We start from the raw sequence: 18,802 nt of genomic DNA, 5'->3' as shown, positions 1-18,802 counted from the left end.
TATTTTTGCGAAACCATAGGTTTTTTAATTTTGTATTTTCTTCTGGATACAATTTTTATATATCTCAGTCGTGTGTGTGTGTGTGTGGACCACTTGATGTGTGCTGTTTAATCAGTAGAGGCTGAATGGCTGGCTGGTTATGTGACAAATAGGTTATCTCATCGCACCTCAGTACTTTACCCAATATTTACACGAATTAGGACCAGTTTACAGAGATAGGGAGCAGCTGACAGGATGAAGTGTGTGTGTTTGTGCGAGATCAGGAGAGGGAAGGCCAACAGTGGATCAGTCCAAGGATTATAATTAATTTCTTTGGATGCATCTGAATTTTCTTGGGAGTAGAAGAGATCCCCCATATATGTGGAGGAAGTGAAGTTTATTCAAAAAAGACAGAAAGACACTAAATGAATGCTGTAATCTCCACCTAGACAATGGTGTCAAGATAAACCTGCAGAGGTTGTCTTTCTTCACCCTTATAACCCTGTAGGCCTGAGGTCAGGGAATTCAGACACAGGTCTTATCAGGACAGAGTAGTAAGTATCCAACAACCTGAGGAGATAAAACCAGGAGAAACATATGGAAGAATAAAATGCAATCAATCAATGAGCGAGTTGGCAGCCAAAGCCCTTGGTATTGATCTGGATTTTGCCAGCAGTATTTAGATAAGACAAATGGTGCCTCTACATTTTTGTATATCCCCACAGCTTTTAGCAACACTGTTCAAAATAACAAAATTCGCTTTGAAAATAATTTATCATGCATTTCTAGTGCTTCAATTTTTATTTTTCAAGTGTGTATGAATCTATACTGTATTCTCCTTATAGCATGTCTGATCCACCCTGCCTATACATCTACAGTAAGTCCTTTGTATTTGTGTGTGTTCTCACAGATACACCAGAGTGTCATGTGTGGCACTGACTCATGAAAGTTACTGATTGAAGGAGGAAAAAGTAAACAGAGAGGGAGAGAAAGAGAGAGAAAACAAGCTAGGCAAAAAGGAGGGAAAAAAGACGAGGCTGGTGGATAAAAGCCATGGAGCACTATGAACTCCTTAATCACACGTTTGACACACACAGATTGAGTCTGTCAGCTCAGGCAGCAGCCGTATCGACCCAGGGTGTAACATATTAACCACACACACAGTAGATAATTGGATATGGACGCCGCTGATGCAAGAGGAGTAGTGTGTGGAGATGTTGCACCATATGAAATTTCACAATTATCAGCCTTGCTACCTCACCTGATTACACTTAATTTAAAGGGCGGGTTCACCCAAATCACAAAAACATGTTTCTTCACAAATCTTTAGTGTTATCAAGCCACATAAATATTTTTGGGCCTTGCGCCCAGATTTAAAGACATCTGAAAAATCTGAGGACAATGGAAATAAATGGGATTTAATTTAAAAAGGAAATTAAGTAGAACTACTTAACATAAAATTAAATACTGAGGTAAACCACAAATATCTACAATTTCTACCACATATGAAATTCCATTAATTTCTTTTGTGTTGGAGTTAAGTCTTTTTTTTGTAATTTTTGTAACATTTTGTAATTGAGAAAATACGTTTTTTATAATTTGGGTGAACCAACCCTTTAAACTCTTTTCCTCAGAGTAATTTTTGTGGCTGTGATGAAAGTGTGGGTGTGACAGTGTATAGGCCCACACTGTGTGTGTGTGTGTGTGTGTGTGTGTTTGGGAAAGGCCTGGAGGTTTGACAAAGGCACAAGGAAATCCAACTGCAGGCCAAACAGAGTGCATGCTGTATCTGTGTGTGTGATAGGTGGAGTGATAGAGTCTGTGTGGTTATCAGAGACAGGGGGAGGCATGGTCATATATGTGGATATTGGGCCAGCTGTATTGATCCTGGCCCTGACAGCAGAGGTGGAGGAGGTGGGGGGGACCGGATGAGAAGAGCAGGAGGCTGATAAAGGTGTCAACTGACCCAGGCATGCTTACCTGAAGCGTGGGAGGGCACCAAGGTAACGCCCCAACAGGCTCTCAATAGGCCTTATTCACAAAAGTCAGTCAAAGGTTTCACATGAGAGCATGGCATGGGCTCAGAGGGTGATCTCTAATGTTTGGACAAGCAGATAGTGTGATTGGATTGTCAGTGTCTCTGTCTTTTTTCTAGAGCCTTAAAATGTTTGTTTTTTGTTATCTAAAGCGAGTCTATGTATGTTTTGGTAGAAAGAATAGCTCATACAAATGAAAAGTTGAATTCATTCATTCAAACAAATGCACAATCTTGCTCAATTTAATACACTCAGGGGTGTTGCTGCTACAGGCTTACTTGGTCTGGTATGACCAGTAGCTTATGGTGGCTAATGTTAGCAAACTTTCAAAATAGATGTTATGTATAGCAGACATTGCTAACAGTTTGTTTTGTTGACTTTATGACTCTTCTTTAGTTGTGCTGCTGTTACACAATGTTTTTGCATTTAACCAGAAGTTATAAAGTCTCGCTTTAAGCAGTTTGGTATAATGTTTAATAGGCTATTTAATAAATTTAATTTCTGCTTTAATTAAATGGTAGTTTTAGCATTTACATTGACTTAAAGCAAAACTACTGGTATGTAACTTAAAAGAAAACTAAATTTCCTCTTCTGACAATTTAAAAGTTAATTGCATTTAAATAATAAAGGCATCCTTGCTCAGTTTATTACACTCAGGAGTTTTGCTATAGCCGCTTGATCTGGTATGACCAGTAGCTCATGGTGGCTAATGTTAGCTAATGTTAGTTGAATATTGCTGAATAAGTGAGTCAGTTACTGAGTCACATTTTTATGACTCTTCTCTACTTGTGCTAGTGTTACACTAAGTTTTAGCATTTCCTTCAGTATTCTCCTATATAGTAATTGTAACTTGTGGCCACAGTGGCTACTGTTCAGCTAAAGTTAGTCTAGCTTTAATGTGAGACTGTGTAACCATTGCTGAACAGCGGCCACTGCCACTGTGCCTACAGGCGATTTAGCTAAGTGACAAAGTAATGTGTGTTATACAGCAAAATAGTGGTTCTTATTGTTAATGAATTACATTTTCCTTTTGTAAGAGAAAAGAATGGGCCATGTATATAGTCACATTGTGTAGGGCTGAGAAAGGTTGATTTTAGTTTCAGGTTTGTGGGTCACAAAGGATCTCACTCAAGATTACTTTCTGACAACAATAAAGCACACATATCAGAAAACAATATTGGAGGGTTGATAAGATTAGAGCAGTAAATTCTGTGTGTGATTAATGGAGACAGACGCCTCTCTCCCTGCTTGCACACACACACACACACACACACACACACACACACACACACACACACACACACACACACACACACACACACACACACACAGCAGATCAGCAGATAAGGATGCATACTGCAAGGAGCCTGGGTGACATTTTTAAAGCCTGAATCAATCAAGTGGAGGAAAGAGTCATAGACGTTATAATGTTTGAGTATCAATTGGATTACTATTAAAATCATGGGGCCTAAATCATCGAGTGTAGGTCACTGCTGAACATGAGTTTTATAAGTATAGGTTTTAAAAAATGATATGCAATTGTTGTAGTAAAAATATTAAAATATCAAATCTCTTGCATGTTTTAGTTTCAGTGAGATAGGACACCCCCTTTTCCTGCTCTAATTGGTACATTCCAATAAGATAAATTAAGCACAGGTGGGCTGCTGGTTGTAGGCCAGTAAGTGTCCTGCCCCTTTACTACTAGGTTTGTCTGTGACCACAACACCACATCTGACGTATCGTATTAAAGATGGGGGAGAGGTTGCAAAGTCAAAAAAGCTATGTTTGCTCTTTTTTTGATTGTAAAGCTATATTTAGTAAGTCGTGGAAGCTAGAGGCTCATCTTTGCAAACACACAGGATTGGTAAGTGGCTTTGAACTGCTACAAGGGGGTCACAGCTGCTACAAGGCAAACAGAACAAATGATATAACAAGTACGGAGTAGACACATAACAGCTAATATTGTGTTTTAATCTCCAGTTAACATTGTTGGGATTATGTGTTAAATGTTCCCCTCAGAAACCATTCTCCTGTGAGAACTGTGACAAGAGCTTTTGCACTCGTTATCAACTCACCAGACATGAGCTCATTCACAGTGGGGAAAAGCCACACAAGTAAGCCACTCGATCCCTATTTGAAATGACTTGGATCAGTAAAATGTAACCTTGGTGTTTGTCTTGATGAGTTACCCGCTCTGGTCTCCAGGTGTCTGGCAGATGGATGCTCTGAGGCCTTTGTCACAAATACCAGCATGAAGAACCACATGGCTCGAGTTCACCAGCACAAGGAGAAGCAATATAAAGTAAAATAATCCTGAAGTTTTCTTTTGTTTCTTTTTTTTTTTTTTTTTTTAAACTTTGTCACAAGTAGTATGGCGTTTACTGTAATGATGTACTGGCTTGATTTTGTTCCTATTCTCTTTCAGTGTGACCATCAGGGCTGTGGAAAGGATTTCAACAAGAGGAACCAACTGAAAGCCCATATGTGTGAGCACCAACAGATTCTGCCATTTCAGTGAGTGGCTACAAATCTGATGCAAGAATAATTGAAATTTGTATCTGTCCTTGGCCATCTCAAATCTGAACGTTTTATCTTTTGATGTAGTTGTACTTTCAGTGGCTGCACAAGAGAATTTCCCTCTCATGGTAAACTGAAGCATCATGAGAAAGTGCATGAAGGTTGGTTGATAAACAGACCACTCCTATTTCTTTTTAATTATATTGTGTTAACGAAACTCTCTGCTGCAGGTTACCCCTGTGAGAATGAAGCATGTTCTTTTCAGGGAAAGACATGGACAGAATATCTGAAGCACAGAAAAGAACACAAAGGTATGAATGTAATGCTGGGAAGTGTTAGACTTTTTTGTGTTGACTTGCACAAATAGCAAGCATATTTTAGTGTTTTCTTTGTTCTCAGTCAAGGTGCCGTGTAGAGAGTGCAAAAAGCAGTTTAACAATACCTGGTTCTTGCACCAGCATGAGCTGCGTGTCCACTCTGGGGAGAGAAAGAAGCTGTCGTGCCCCAGGGAAGGGTGTGATAAAAAGTTCACTCGTCGCTTCAACTTGGAGAGTCATGTACTGGGAGACCATGAGGGCAAGAAGCCCTTTAGCTGTGCGTATGCTGGCTGTGAGAAGAGCTTCGCCATGAAGGTAAACCTGCACTTGTGTGATTTGACACAACATTGAATGTTAAATGTGTCAAATCACAAACTACTTTTTTCAAAACTAGTGGTATCCAGTCATGCTGATAGTTTGGCTTTTACTTGCTAAATGATTTCCTATATGCATGTTGACACTTTGCTGCAACCCCAATACAGCAAGAGGAGAATGGAATTTAGTTTGTGGCGCTCAGAGTGATGAAAAACATTTCCTTGCAGCAATGGATAATCTAGACCTTGCTGTATGGCTTACCTTTGTATCTATTCTACAAAGGAAATGGGTTATCAGTGTAACAGAAAATTGGTTTTGGCAAGATGCACAGCTTATTGAAAATTTTCAGTGTTTTGAACACCACACACTCAATTCCAGTAACTGTCATTTATACTTGGGTGGTGGCAAGTATTTAAAAAACTGAAACTATATACATGGCTAGTCACTACGAGAAGTGAGGTTGTTTTTTGTTTGTAATTTCTAGTACAGTTTAGTTGGTAACTGGTCTCATTGTTAATCAGGAAAACCTTTGGAGACATGGAGCGGTGCATGACCCAGCAAAGAAAAAGGTGAAGGTAATGTGTCCTTGTCAACTTTTGAATTTTTTTTTTTTTATAGTAAATGACTTTCCTCCATCTTGTCTTTTTTTTTTTTTTTGTGTACTATGTATTTTTAATATTTGTTCCCCTTCCAGAAACTGCGTCCTAAAAAGAATCAGCCCTGGCGTGTGGCACAGCAGGTCAGACAGGCAGCTGCAGCGAATCAAGCGGAGACCGACAAGCTTGCTGCAAAGCTGCACAATACAACTTTGAAGGATAACAAATCTTGAGGCTGCATTATTATATTAAATCTGCTTGGATGTGTTCATTAATGGTGAAGCAAATCACAATTTTTCTGTTTATTTTTTTTTTTGTGCAAATATGAAAATAAAGCCTCATTAATACAGCAGTACCATACTAGCAATTTTTCCAGTTACTAAACGGCCTCCTGCTCATAACTGCCTTCCAACAGACAATTCCCACAAGCAAAGTGGAAAAGCACACTGAAGAACCATTAGTCCTTGGAAGGAAATGTTTATTAAACAAACAGAACACACATTGACACACATGTATAAAACTCCAGCTGATGGGACTGCTGGTTGTCATGGTGATGAGGCCTAAGGGCAGTTGAGCCCCCAGGGTGCGGCAGGTTTCTAATAAGGCCTGAGGCTTATTCAGCTGGATACAGCGCTGGTGTTGCAGATAATCTTGACTATTAAAGTGATTACAGGTCATTATCCTAGATGACAAAGGATCACAGGCTACTTTTTTAATTTTAATCTATCTCTACCTGCAACGATGCATCCACCTGAATACAGCCCTGGATTCTACAACTGCCTGGTGAGGTGAACACAGCACAGACTGCCTGTTAACAGTTGCAGTACCATTTCTCCCAGCGGGAGTGATGACATGACCATATGAACACAGCAGTGTGTTTGAGTGCAGTCTGTCGAGTGACGTGGCACGATTTGGATCAGTTCCCATCTAGTCAGGACAGCCTTGGTCCTGCTGGGTCTACTACAGTTCTGAATGCTTTTGGTCCTGGATTAAGCCCGGTATGGAGCGATGTACAGTAGCGTGTACCAGTTCACTTTGGCCAAGGTCGTTCCCAATATAGAACATTCTGGGTGGACTCTGTGTGGTGCACAGGCTGCTTATAGTCTGGCTCAGCTACACCAGGCTGCCAGGCCAGGAGACCACAGTAAGCGCCACCCGGCTGCGCTGCTCCTTCAGCATGGGCACCAGTGCTGAGTGGCTCATTCCTGCTGTCGACAAGCCATTGACTGCCACAATCATGTCACCACACCTAGGGTGACACCAAGAGACAGGTCAGTATGGATTATAAACAGGACCTGACAGCTTGGAGTGACGTGCCATCCAAATAGCTCTACATTATGGAACGTCATATGAAGACATTAAAGATGACGGAAACATATAGTGTGACAGGAAGCTTGAAAATACAGCAACAATTTAGGTTTATTTGTTACTGTCGACAATTATCCCTGATGTTAGTCGACTAATCAATGAACAGCGAATTCATCTGCAACAATTTTGAGATTTGTTAAGCAAAAATACCAAAGGTTGATGGTTCCATCGTCTTAAATGGGAATATTTACAGTTTTTTTACAGTCTTCTCTGATAGTAAAGTGAATATATATTTCTGTTAATTAGATCAAACAAGCCATTTGAAGACATCACCTTGGGCTCTGGGAAATTGTGATGGGGATTGTCTGACATTTTACAGACCTAACAATAATTAATCAAGGAAATAATCAGCACTTTTATTAATATTGAAAAGAATTGTTAGTTGCATTTGTGCACCGGTCGATCCTTTCTCTAGCCCTGAGTTCGTTATAGCAAACATCACTCAAACAAGAGTAAATAGTTTATTTGTTGGGGACTATTTTCAGACGTGGATTAATACACATTTAGTATTCTAGTGAGTATTTACAGCAGCAGGACGTTGTATGGAAGGATGGACTCAAAATAAACGACAGTGGTCATGTTTATTGTAATAGTTAAGCTTTGGCTTCACAGACAGTACTTATTAGTAGGAACAATGTATTGCTGGTTTTGGTCTTTTTCGTATAATTTGTTGGCAATAGTAAATATATAGATTATTTTAGAAGAGAATGGCCTATAGCCTATATTTTTTATACTGCAGGGACAGACAAGATACAGAAAAAAGGAAGACCCAGGGGTTAAATGTAACCCCAGTTTAGTTGTGGGAAATTACATTTAACAGAAATGCCATCTTTGGGACATGCTCTGAAACTTTCAGATTAATTAGAGAATCCCCCAGAGAGCAGAGGTGCCCATTTACTAAATGTTTCATCTCCATTTTGAAATGCAGAACAGGGTTTAGCTGGATTTTAACCTACAATAGATAATGTATTCATATCATTTTATATCATATTCATATCCCATGTGTACAAAGATAGGGTCAAACAGAATCAAATGTGGTTTCTTTGTAGCTGTTTGCATTATGACAATAGTTAATATATGACAGAGTTGGCATAAAGTTCAGTATAAAAATGAAACCTTATTTACTAATAGAAAATACTCAAACAAATTGGTATTCTATCTTGAATTTAAATGGTCATCATGCAGTTGTTTCATATTAAAAGGTACATTTAATAGTTAATACAGCTTTGTTCTTGTAATGCACTCTTTAGGCGTGGCCTATCATCACGCCACTCTTAACAATTAACTACTGGGGGTCACAGTTTATCTACCTGCTAATTCACCACTATGTCACTGCTAACAGAAGCCACAGACAGACACATGAAGAACAACTGATCACTCACTTGAGGCGGCCATCGTAGTACGCAGGTGTGCCGAGGACAATGGTCTTGATAAAGAACGCCTGGTGGCCGTGACTTTCCTCGTATCCCCCAACAATGCTGAAGCCCCAGCTGCCCGGGTGGTTCCTCCGCAGTACAATCTCATGACTACTGTGCAGGTAGCTGCAAGAAGAAAACAGAGAGCAGAGTGAAGGAGGGCTGATGGGAACAGATGGGAAAATATCCGCTTACCCCACTGCAACTATCTACGTAAGTGGGATAATTTCACCTCCAAACATGTTTCAAAAAATGTCTAAAAGCAAGTACTAGTATAGCCAGTTAAACCACAATACCCTTTTTTTAAAATGATAATCAGTTGTTTGAAGTCCTCTAAATAAATGTACGTCTTGCAATTTGTAAATAATTATCAAGTGACATCCAGTCATAGCAATGCATCAAAGCATTTCATCATTGTAGTACTCACACATGACAAAAGCACATTTAAATCCAGAACTATACAATATTTGAAGACAAATATGTGCTCACCTGGGTAAGCCCAGCCACATGACCCATGAGGGGGACCAGTTGGCATCAAAGTCACTGTCATGTGTGTGAGGCAGCAGCTCGTCATGGTCGGGCTCTTCCACCATGCTGACCTCCAGCACCCGCAGCTGGACTGAGGGCGAGGCAGCACTGGCCTTCAGGGTGCCCACGGCCTCACTGTGGCTCAGGTAGGTTAAGTCCTGCCCGTTGATACTCAGCAGGACATCACCTAAAAAAGAGAGGAGGGAGACGCTGCAATTTCTGATGTAATGTTTAATCAGAATTGGTCTTGTTATCGTCATTTCGGAGGGAGTGCTCACCTCGTTTGATTCTCCCGTCCCTCGACAAGCAGCCGTGTGGTTGGACGCTGGTCACAAAGATTGGCAGCTCCCCGCTTTTACTGCCCCGCCCTCCAGCGACAGTCATGCCTAGAGACTCGAGGGGCTCCTTCTTCACAGTGATGTGTTTCTCCTTACAGGTCACACACTGGGAAAGGTCCTGGGTATAATCACAAGAGGCAACACACACACAGGTTCAGTCACAGAAAATGTCTATTCACAAGTTCTTCAGTCTACTTACAGTCTTTGTACATCATTTTCAGTTTTATAGATTTTCACCAAGACATTTTCACCAGAAAACCAACTGGTTTAAACTGATTTTCATCTCAGAAAAATACCTCCACTAATAAAAAAGTAAAGAAATGTAGTCCTAAAAATGTATAAAAGCAAAAAATGTTTTTAATATAAATTCAAGTTCTAAGGTCTAATTTTCACGCTAATGTTTATATTAACGATAATGATTCAACAATAAATAACAATACATTATTTGACATGTTTTTGAAAAAAAACAACCTGAAAGAGTCCTGATCACATTACATCAACTTAACTTAACAGTCCTTCAATAAAAATCTTGAAAATGTTAACACTTGCATTTTGACACACGCACGCACGTGCGCGCGTACACACACACACACACACACACACACACACACACCAGCAGATAGGCAGATAGGGACGCATACTGCAGGGAGCCTGGGTGACAGTTTTAAAGCCTGAATCAATCAATGTGGAGGAAAGAGTCATGGACGTTTATAATGTTTGAGTATCAATGGGATCACTATTAAACTCTGCTCACTCTGTGAGTGCTGGTGCGGGAGAGGTGTGAGGGCACAGGACTTGGGGTAGAGCTGTGGTTAGGCAGGAAGTGATCAAGGCAGTAGAGGTCTCTGGTGGAGCTTGATTTTGGCGGTGGAGGAGGAGTTGGTTTGGTGGGTCGGCCAATCAGCAGGTGGACTCGCTCTCCGCTGGCCTAGGCAGACAGAGTTAGTCTTTTAGGGACTTTATTTCTCACTCACATTTCCTACTTTGTTGTTCATGTTTAACTTAAAATAATAATACCAAAAGAAGCCTTAATGACCAAATGCATCTCCACCTGTATGATCTGTGCAGCCTGCTCCGGGGTGCCATGGCGTAGGTCCTGGTCGTTGACTGCCAACACGCGGTCGTTACTCCGCAGTCTGCCATCCTTTGCTGCCAGGCCTCCCTCCAACAGATCCAACACAAACACTCCTGACTCATCTGTTCGCCGTACCAGCTTGATGCCGAGCTGCTCTGTTGAGTCCCGCTTGTGCAGGGTGATTCTCAGGGTGGCGGGGCTGGACGGGGCACCCTCAGGGGTGGAGCAGGGGGCGTGGGGCACAGCCGGGGTGGAGGAGGAAGAGGAGGGAGGCGCCCGGGAGGCACAACGACGCTCCCTAAGCACAGTCAGCTGCAAAGTGGTGCAAGGGCGTGCAAGTGTAGAGCGAGCAAAACTGTGGGGGACGTTACTGATGTCCACGTTGTTCACCTTGTAATAAAGATATGTCAAAGGAAATTATGGACAGTTAATGTTCAAACTGTTTTTTGGTCATTGACATTAACTGACATTCATATGGTGTCTTCTGTTTCTGGCTATATGACAAATGTAAGTCCAATATTAACTCTCAGATTAACTCTGTTTTGGTCTCCACCAACTCCTGAGAAAGATATTTGGCTCTTTAGCTGCTAAATGCTCCACTATCTTCACCAGGTAGTGTGTGTGTATATATATATATATATATATATATATATATATATATATATATATATATATATATATTAATAATAGAAAGTTGATTTAAGAAAAAAGTGAACAAGATATTTTGTGAGGTATAGGAAAGAAAAAATATCAAGAAATGATTCAGATAATAAAACTCAATTTTACAAATAAAAAAGGTAGTGAATTACTAATATAATATACAATACTATAAACTGATACTACTGTTTGCCATAACAGCTACTGTTAACATGAATATTGTGTAAAAACAACCACTAATAGTTAAAGTGAAGCCAAAAGAATGTTTTGGAAGCTCCAGTCTTGTATGAAAATAAGGTAGAGTGATCGGTTTTACCTGTAGTATCTGATCCCCAGCCAGCAGCCTCCCGTCTCGTGCAATGACCCCGTCTCTGTACACTTCCTGAATCACAATGTTAATGAGAGGTGTCTCGTTTCCCCCCACAACGCTGATGCCCAGCTCAACATACGGGTTCGCCCGGTGGACCTCTATGGCAGTTATCTCTCCTTCAGGAAGCGAGGGCAACTTCACGCAGCCTTTATTGACACACAAATCACATCACACAGCTGCATTTCAGAATCTAATTTCCACATCTTCCTAATGTTGCCTGAATGTGATTATCCTGTCGTCTAAGATTACAGCTCTTACAATTGCAAGAAGCTGCAATATCACAGATCTCTAGTATTCAGCCCTTTAGAAAGATGCTCAGTCAAGTGGAGGAAGTGATGTCATACCCTCTTCAGCAGAGAGAGGCGGAGACTCAGGGCAGTCCCAGCCAGAGGAGGTGGAGCTGACAGAGCGGTGGAGGTGGATGCAGGGATTACTGAGGGGCCGCTTCACCCTGGGGACCACACACTCCAACCCTACCACACCTAAAGACAGATCGACATGAAGCGATGGATGCCATTTCTGCTGGGTCTTATCAATAGAATTCTTCTCAGTCTAAACTGTATTGATGTTATTGACAATCTAAATCTCTTCATTTCGCACAAAGGACAGTAGGTCCACTCACTTTCTTCCTCCGTGCTCTCCTCAAAGGCAGGGTTGTCGAGGCCGGCGTCGTCCATCCACACGGGCCCATTGCCGCTGGTGTTATTAGGTCCGGAGGGTGGAGAGGGTGTGCGGCCCCTTAGGTCTGTCTGTGGGGAGCGGGGAGACCTGGGAGGGCTGGATACCATTGCTCGCTCATCCCCGCTCTCACATCGCGGGCCGTCCACGCTCGTCTGCTGACACCTCGTCCCGGGACACCTTTCACCAAGCAACAGGCGTCAGTTTGTTAGTCCATCTGACGTGTAAAGAAAATCAGGTTCAGCATCAGTTAATTTAATGTGATGCTATTGATCCCATCAGAGTCTCTTTTCTCCTTAGAGAAGTTCAGAGTGCAGGGTCACGTGTAGCTGGAAGGGATTCAGTGAGTAAAGTGAAGAAGTAATTTTTGTAGGAAAGTTCCCAATGGTGGAGGCACACTGAACTGTCACAGATTAGAGAGATCATTGCTGCTCTGATCTTGATTTCTTTATATACATTTGATGTTGGGCTTGACTAAAAATCATACAAGTATATATATGTGCATATATGACCATGTGTATATTGCGTATATCTTTATGCTTTCCATGTCAGACACGTCTGTACATGTGCAGGCTGTGAAAACACGTTTTCTTTCAATAATTCTTTTTTTAATAAATCAATTCATTTATACTAGAAAAGAGTGACAAATGTCTATCACAATTTTCCAAACTCCACAATGTCTTGTGAGTGTGCTTGCTTCGACTAACCAACCATCTAAAACCTAAAGATATTCAATTTACAATGATATAAAACAGCTAAAAAAAAAAAAGCTAAAACCAGCATAAGTTAGGCATTTTTGCTTATTATAAATTACTTAAATGATTGGATAATAACATATAATAGGTCAGTCGCAAAAAGTTCAGCCACTCAGAGATGTTCTTTCCATGAAAACAAACACAACTCTGGAAGAGACGGATGCATCAATTCTGTCCCACAAATAGAAAGTCTTTACTGAAAGACAATTAAAAATAAACTCAGACAGACTCAAGGGATCAATGTGGTCTCACCCTTAATTGACTCTGAAGTATTTACTGTAAGTGGCCGCTATGTGCTGGTTGCATTATTAAATGCTTCTAAGAAAAACAGGACCATGGAAAACAGATATTGCTGTCCCACAATAATTTGCCCTTGCAATATTTAAACTAGAAAACAGTCAACCACGGGTGTTGTAATGCTATGTGGCCATTTTACGCTTACCATTTCTTGTCTAATTTCTAACTCTCTTTCACATCTACTGTACCTTTGACCGTTTCCATCAAAGCGAAGAAGAAATAGTTTTGAGAGGAAACAGGGTGAGCTTTTTTAACCAATATGTAATGAGCTTGACAGGTTGAGCTCATATTAAGGCTTCAATTCCAGTACTTTGGTTCAGGAACAGTGAAAGCACCTCAGTTCTCACACACCATCAGTAACAAGATCAACCTGCCCACCTTGACCACCGTGGAACACTGTGGCCTGGCTGGCACTCTCGTCTTTTAATCTAATGTCCAGTGACCGATCCCTATGGTGGCTAATGTTAGCTAACGTTGGCTAAATTTAGACAGATATTGCTGTGTTACCACCATTATTAACCAAGTCAGTTTAAATAACTCTTCTCTACTCATTCTACTGTTACACTATGTTTTACCAGTTACTGTTTTCTTGTAATTGTAACTTGTAGCTACAGGGGCAGTCATTCAGCAAAAGTTTATCTCGCTTAAAGGACACAAAGTACCGTATGTGGCAGCAGTCTCCTGTTAAAAACAGCTGACTCAGAAAAGCTTTTAACACCTTGTTAGTGATAGCTTGTTAGTGTGAGCTTGTTAAGGTTAAATCTCCTTGACTTAACTAAGGTGTTCCCGTCAATAAGCAGGCGTCAAAACACCAATGGCTCCTTAGCAACAGACACCATCTTAAAAAAACTATATAGAAGTTTGCTCCCAAATCAATAATGGTGATTATAGTAAAGCAAAGTAAAATTGCTATATGCTGCGTATATTCTCCAAGCACTTTTACACTACTTCCATCCATGTAACAGCCTAACCTGGGTTACCCTGTGGCCACACACACACACACACACACACACACACACACACACACACACACACACACACACACATCTTGCATTTCAGTGCAGGACAGGGCAACAGAGAACGCAAGAAAGAGAGCGCAAGAAAAAAATTAAATTGAGAGACACACATAAGGAAATGTAGAGGAGACCAGTGAGAGAATGGTGCCATTGTGCCATCCCAACGACTCACCACAGGCCAGGGTTGCCTTTGGCTGTCTCACAGAAGAAATGGTTGAAAAGGTCCCTGGTGTTGAAGTTGCTCAGCATGATTGCAGAATGAGAACATGGAGCTCCTGGTCAGCCAACCCATGACTGCTGTAGGGAACCACTAATCCCCCGTCACATGACCTACAGCCAAATAATCCCCTCAGGGTCTCACAGCACCTGGTCCAAATGGGCCAAAAGCCAAAGAGTGAACCCCTTGAGGTTAAGGATGGTGGGTAAGTCTAACCATTTGGGACTAAGAACTATGACATCTCTAAAAGTTCCTGACAAAAACGAGCCAATCGTGAGGATGGAGAGGTTTCGAATGCAACTTTTTAAAGTTATACAAAGGTTAAGAGTTGTCTTCATTATCAATTAATCTGTCAATTACTTTCTCCATGAATGGTTCTTTTAGAAAATGGAACAATGTTACAATTTCCCAGAGCCCAAAGTGATGTGTTCAACTTGCTTGTTCATTCAAAACCAAAATGTTTACTACCATAGAAGAGTAAACCAGCAAATTCACACTCCTGAGAAGCTAGAACCAATGAATTGTTGGCATTTTTGTGAGTAAACCTAAACGAGTAATCATTATCTACTGTTGCCGATTCATTGTCTGTCGATCGACTAATCGATTCATTTACTAATCCTTTCAGATATGAAGGTAAACACTAGTAACTATTGTCTTTGGTAATTGTCTGATTGATTCCAATACAGCTACAATAAAGCTACATTATCTGTACAAGGCTTATGAAATCCTGGTTGTCATGCATGCATTGTGTTTGCACACAGCTCTCATGAAAGCATGAATCGATTATGTGTGTATGTAAGCTTTATTACCTGTGCTTGAGGTGTGCCTCCAGGTCACATCGTGGCATGCTGAGGGAGCAGACTGGGGTCAAAGGGCAGGAGACGGACAGCTTGTCCAGCAGCTTGTGCACCAGTATGCTGGATCTGCGGCACGCCTGTAGTTGCAGCCGTGTCCTGTCCAGCGGGCAGAAGTCCCTCTCCTGAAGGAAGCTACGCAGGCAGCGGGCACAGAAAGTGTGTCCGCACGGCGTGTCCAGTGGCTGCACCAGTGGCTGCAGGCAGATGTGGCACACAAGGTCGTCGTCCACTTCCAGACGGTAGTTGTAAAGGTGGTTCTCCCAGCTGCGGTGGATCTGGCCACACTCAGGACACAGAGCCTCCAAGGCTGGCTCCACTGGCCCGGCTAGACCCACCTCGCAGCCTGGGCTGCCCATCTCTGCTCCTTTGACACAACTCAGCTTTGGCACAAATGACTCCAGTGGGGCTGTAGTGTTGGGAAGGGGCACACGCACTCCTATCCCATAAGCTTCACAGGATGAAGAAGTTTCAGAGAGGACAGATGCCCCCCAGTGGCTGATGGCACATCACCCTGCAGGTCAGAGGGCAACGAAAAGAGGGTTAAACAGCTGTTTCAGAAAAACAACAAGTGTCTGATTATGTGCTGGTGCATTTATTTATGTGGCAAATGCTTTGTGCACGTGGGCCCACGTGTCAGCATGAGATCGAGGGTGGCAATGTGTGTGTGTGTGTGTGATTGTGTGTGTGTGTGTGTGTCAGTGAGTGTGCTGAGATTATGTATTGCTGCTCCTGTCCACTAATCTGGCAGTATAATCTCTCTTTTGCTCTCGCCTGCTGCAATCTTCCAATTCCACAGAGAGGGAATTATCTGGGATTGAGGCAGAGAGAGGACACAGATCAGAGGAAGTGGGATTGGAAAAGCAACAGTGAGGGAAACCAACCAGGGGTAGAAAGGAGCAGAGGCAGAGCGAGGAAGACGAACAAGAGATAAGAGGAGGGGCGAAAGAGATAAATGGAATGTAAAAATCTGAAAGAGGCATGAAACAAGAAAAGGAAAATGAGACAGAAGAGAGGATGTGCGAGGCTCTGAAAGGCAGTCACATCCACGAAAGAGATGAAAACAAAACAGACAAGAAGATAAATGTATAAATTCTTTACACACTTGATATTTCTGGTTCAAGCCATGAACAGTAGATGCACTCAGTCTCCTCTGCAACAGAAAGAGAACATGCCTAAAGCAAAGCCTTGAAATACAGCACTCCACGAGGGGAGTGAGTCCCCAGAGCTAATGCACTGTGTGCGCTCATCATTTCCACAGTGTTTCGCATCCAAAGCCACTCAGACCTTCAGACGCTCTATTAGCCGAGCCCCTGTGGGCATGATGCAATCAGTGGACAGCAGAGGGCGTGCCTCAGCTCACAGCAGGCCAGCCAAGCCACAGTGACTACCTGGCTCTATTGCAGCGGGGTCTGCTCTTGTCTCCATGACGACCTGGAGCCTGTTCTGTTCAGTGGGGCTTGACATTCAGAGTGTAGCCGGAGAAGGATGCAGAGGAGCCACACAACAGATGCATTTCTCTCAACAGGATGCTCTGCTCCTCCCTGGTACAGCCTGAAAGCTTGTCAGAGAGCGCAGACGATGATGAGAGCCCCCTTTTTAGCTGCTTTTTTCGTCTCATCTCTGTAGCTACCCATTTCTGTGACAACCTGTCTGATCCTGTCTCCTTGGCTACTGGACCGGTAGTTACTTATTTCAGCCTCCTTTAAGTACGTGCTCCTGTCTGTGTGTGACTGGCTGCTTCTGTCTCTATCCCGCAGCTGGACATGAATTAATCATGAGGACACAAGGCTTCTCTGTTCCTGTAACAAAGATGTGACATCACCACATCACACACACATTCACACACAGACTTGTAGACATGCAAGTATAAGTCTATAAGCAAAAACACATAGGCCTACACATCATGCACAAGCTTTTTAGGTACCAGATCCTGCTAAAAGCCTTTATTAATAAGTAAAGTCTTCAGGTTTTCACTGTGGCAGCAGTTTAGAGCCCCGGCCATGAAAAGCACTTAAATCTATTTTAAACATATTTGGACTCTGTAGCAACAGATTATTTTACACAAGTCAAATGAAGACTATCAAATGCTTGTGAAATATCTCTCTTTTAATCCCTGTGTGTGTGTGTGTGTGTGTGTGTGTGTGTGAGTCCAAGGCCATGCTGTTATTGTCATTGCACTGCTTTCTATATGAATAAATACCAGACTTGGCCCTGCACCTGTCTCTGCTATTTATTTTTTTATTTTTCAGAGATGACAATCTAATCTTACAACACAAGACAAGCCATGAACAATCTCGCCTGCAGGAATGACATTTTCAAATATGATGAGATGATGTTTTAGGCCTCACATTTAAAATCTTAGGTCCTGTCGGCTTAGCCTACATTTTCATAAACCCCCATCTCATCGTCTCTTGTCTTAACAAAATCTAGAAAGGCTGATCGCACTTGCACAGGCCTGCTGCTCTGCGAGGTCTGTTGCAATAAGCAGCTTTTTTTTTTCCAGTCAGACATTAAATGATAACAACAAAAACTGACACTGATTAAATTGCTAATTCAAATCATTTTGTTCTGTCATAGTCCTAATTTACCATGGCAACGAACCAATTGAAGTGTCATGATTTATAAGATACCCGAAGGCGTTGAACACATCTGATTAAGCAAGAGCATTTTTGAAATCATTGCCCCCATCTGTCTGACTCCATCCCACCCTCCACAAGCGGAAAAGCTAGGACAGATGAAGCGACAATGGCAATATCAATGCAAAGCCATGCAGCCACACACTGACACCGTTCAAAGAGGCACTGAATATAAGCAGATTTAACATTACCTACTCCGGCCGCTCCTCCGCGCCGTGCAGTCCGGCCCCAAAAAGGGGGATGATTATTAGCTGCGGGACCTCAATCACGCATTCACTGCAACGGCCCGTTCCGCAAACCCGCACGAAAACGCCCCCGTGCCTTTGACGGCGCTGACCCCGCCTACTACTGTCCGTCAACTGGCCTGGGCGGGGCCTGTGGCTGTCAATCCCAGCCAGAGCAGACTTAGGGGTGGCTCGTAAAGGCCTGCTCAAAAACAAAAATCCCAACAATGGGATTTTTGTAATGTTGTACAATTTTAATTTTGGCCAAACAATAAAGTCACAGATGTCGAGTTTTAGGTACACGTTGCTATGTTGCATTTTATGATGAATATAATATTGCAGATTAGTTTTTTTGGTAATGATGATGCTGTTGTTTTTAATAAAAGGTTTTAGTTTATCTTTCAGTTATGCATGTTAATAGGATGTGTCTGATAATGTGCATTGTTATAGCCTAGTTACTTTCAAGGTTAAGAAATTTGCATACAAAACATAAACGTCAATTTATAAAATACGATGCAGCTGATAGGCCTATATTAAACTGTCCAAAGTAGGCTAGTTAACATAGCTCATTAAACAACATTAACATTGCTGACATATTGATGCATCACCAA

General features: G+C 42.0%; 2 protein-coding genes across 5 annotated transcripts; one reads left to right on the top strand and one right to left on the bottom strand.

The window, feature by feature from the left end:
* Window positions 1–3,675: 3,675 nt before the first annotated feature.
* On the top strand, window positions 3,676–6,115 carry gtf3ab (general transcription factor IIIA, b). Its single transcript, XM_031282123.2, has 9 exons — window positions 3,676–3,879; window positions 4,035–4,129; window positions 4,221–4,317; window positions 4,441–4,529; window positions 4,620–4,693; window positions 4,763–4,843; window positions 4,932–5,164; window positions 5,686–5,739; window positions 5,859–6,115. The coding sequence occupies exons 1-9, from the start codon at window positions 3,766–3,768 to the stop codon at window positions 5,991–5,993; spliced, it is 972 nt and encodes a 323-aa protein (XP_031137983.1). The 5' UTR covers window positions 3,676–3,765; the 3' UTR covers window positions 5,994–6,115.
* Window positions 6,116–6,217: 102 nt separating this feature from the next.
* Window positions 6,218–18,330, bottom strand: lnx2a (ligand of numb-protein X 2a). 4 transcript variants are annotated; one of them, XM_031282119.2, is made up of 11 exons: window positions 18,159–18,330; window positions 15,284–15,842; window positions 12,134–12,369; window positions 11,856–11,993; window positions 11,458–11,657; window positions 10,461–10,874; window positions 10,164–10,337; window positions 9,350–9,527; window positions 9,033–9,258; window positions 8,511–8,669; window positions 6,218–7,009 (listed from the first exon to the last, which is right to left on the bottom strand). In XM_031282119.2, exons 2-11 carry the CDS (start codon window positions 15,685–15,687, stop codon window positions 6,874–6,876), a joined length of 2,265 nt encoding a protein of 754 aa, XP_031137979.1. In that variant the 5' UTR covers window positions 15,688–15,842; window positions 18,159–18,330; the 3' UTR covers window positions 6,218–6,873. The 4 variants fall into 4 exon arrangements, with proteins under 4 accessions (XP_031137979.1, XP_031137981.1, XP_035856614.1 ...); XM_031282121.2 differs by having other exon boundaries at window positions 18,163–18,286; XM_036000721.1 differs by lacking the exon at window positions 18,159–18,330 and adding an exon at window positions 16,720–16,737.
* Between the last annotated feature and the right edge of the window lie 472 nt (window positions 18,331–18,802).

This window comes from Sander lucioperca, chromosome 1 (genome assembly GCF_008315115.2).
Source record: "Sander lucioperca isolate FBNREF2018 chromosome 1, SLUC_FBN_1.2, whole genome shotgun sequence".
Taxonomy (NCBI): Eukaryota; Metazoa; Chordata; class Actinopteri; order Perciformes; family Percidae; genus Sander; species Sander lucioperca.
Note: the sequence above shows the minus strand (reverse complement) of the source record. Positions and strands in the feature narration are given on the sequence as shown.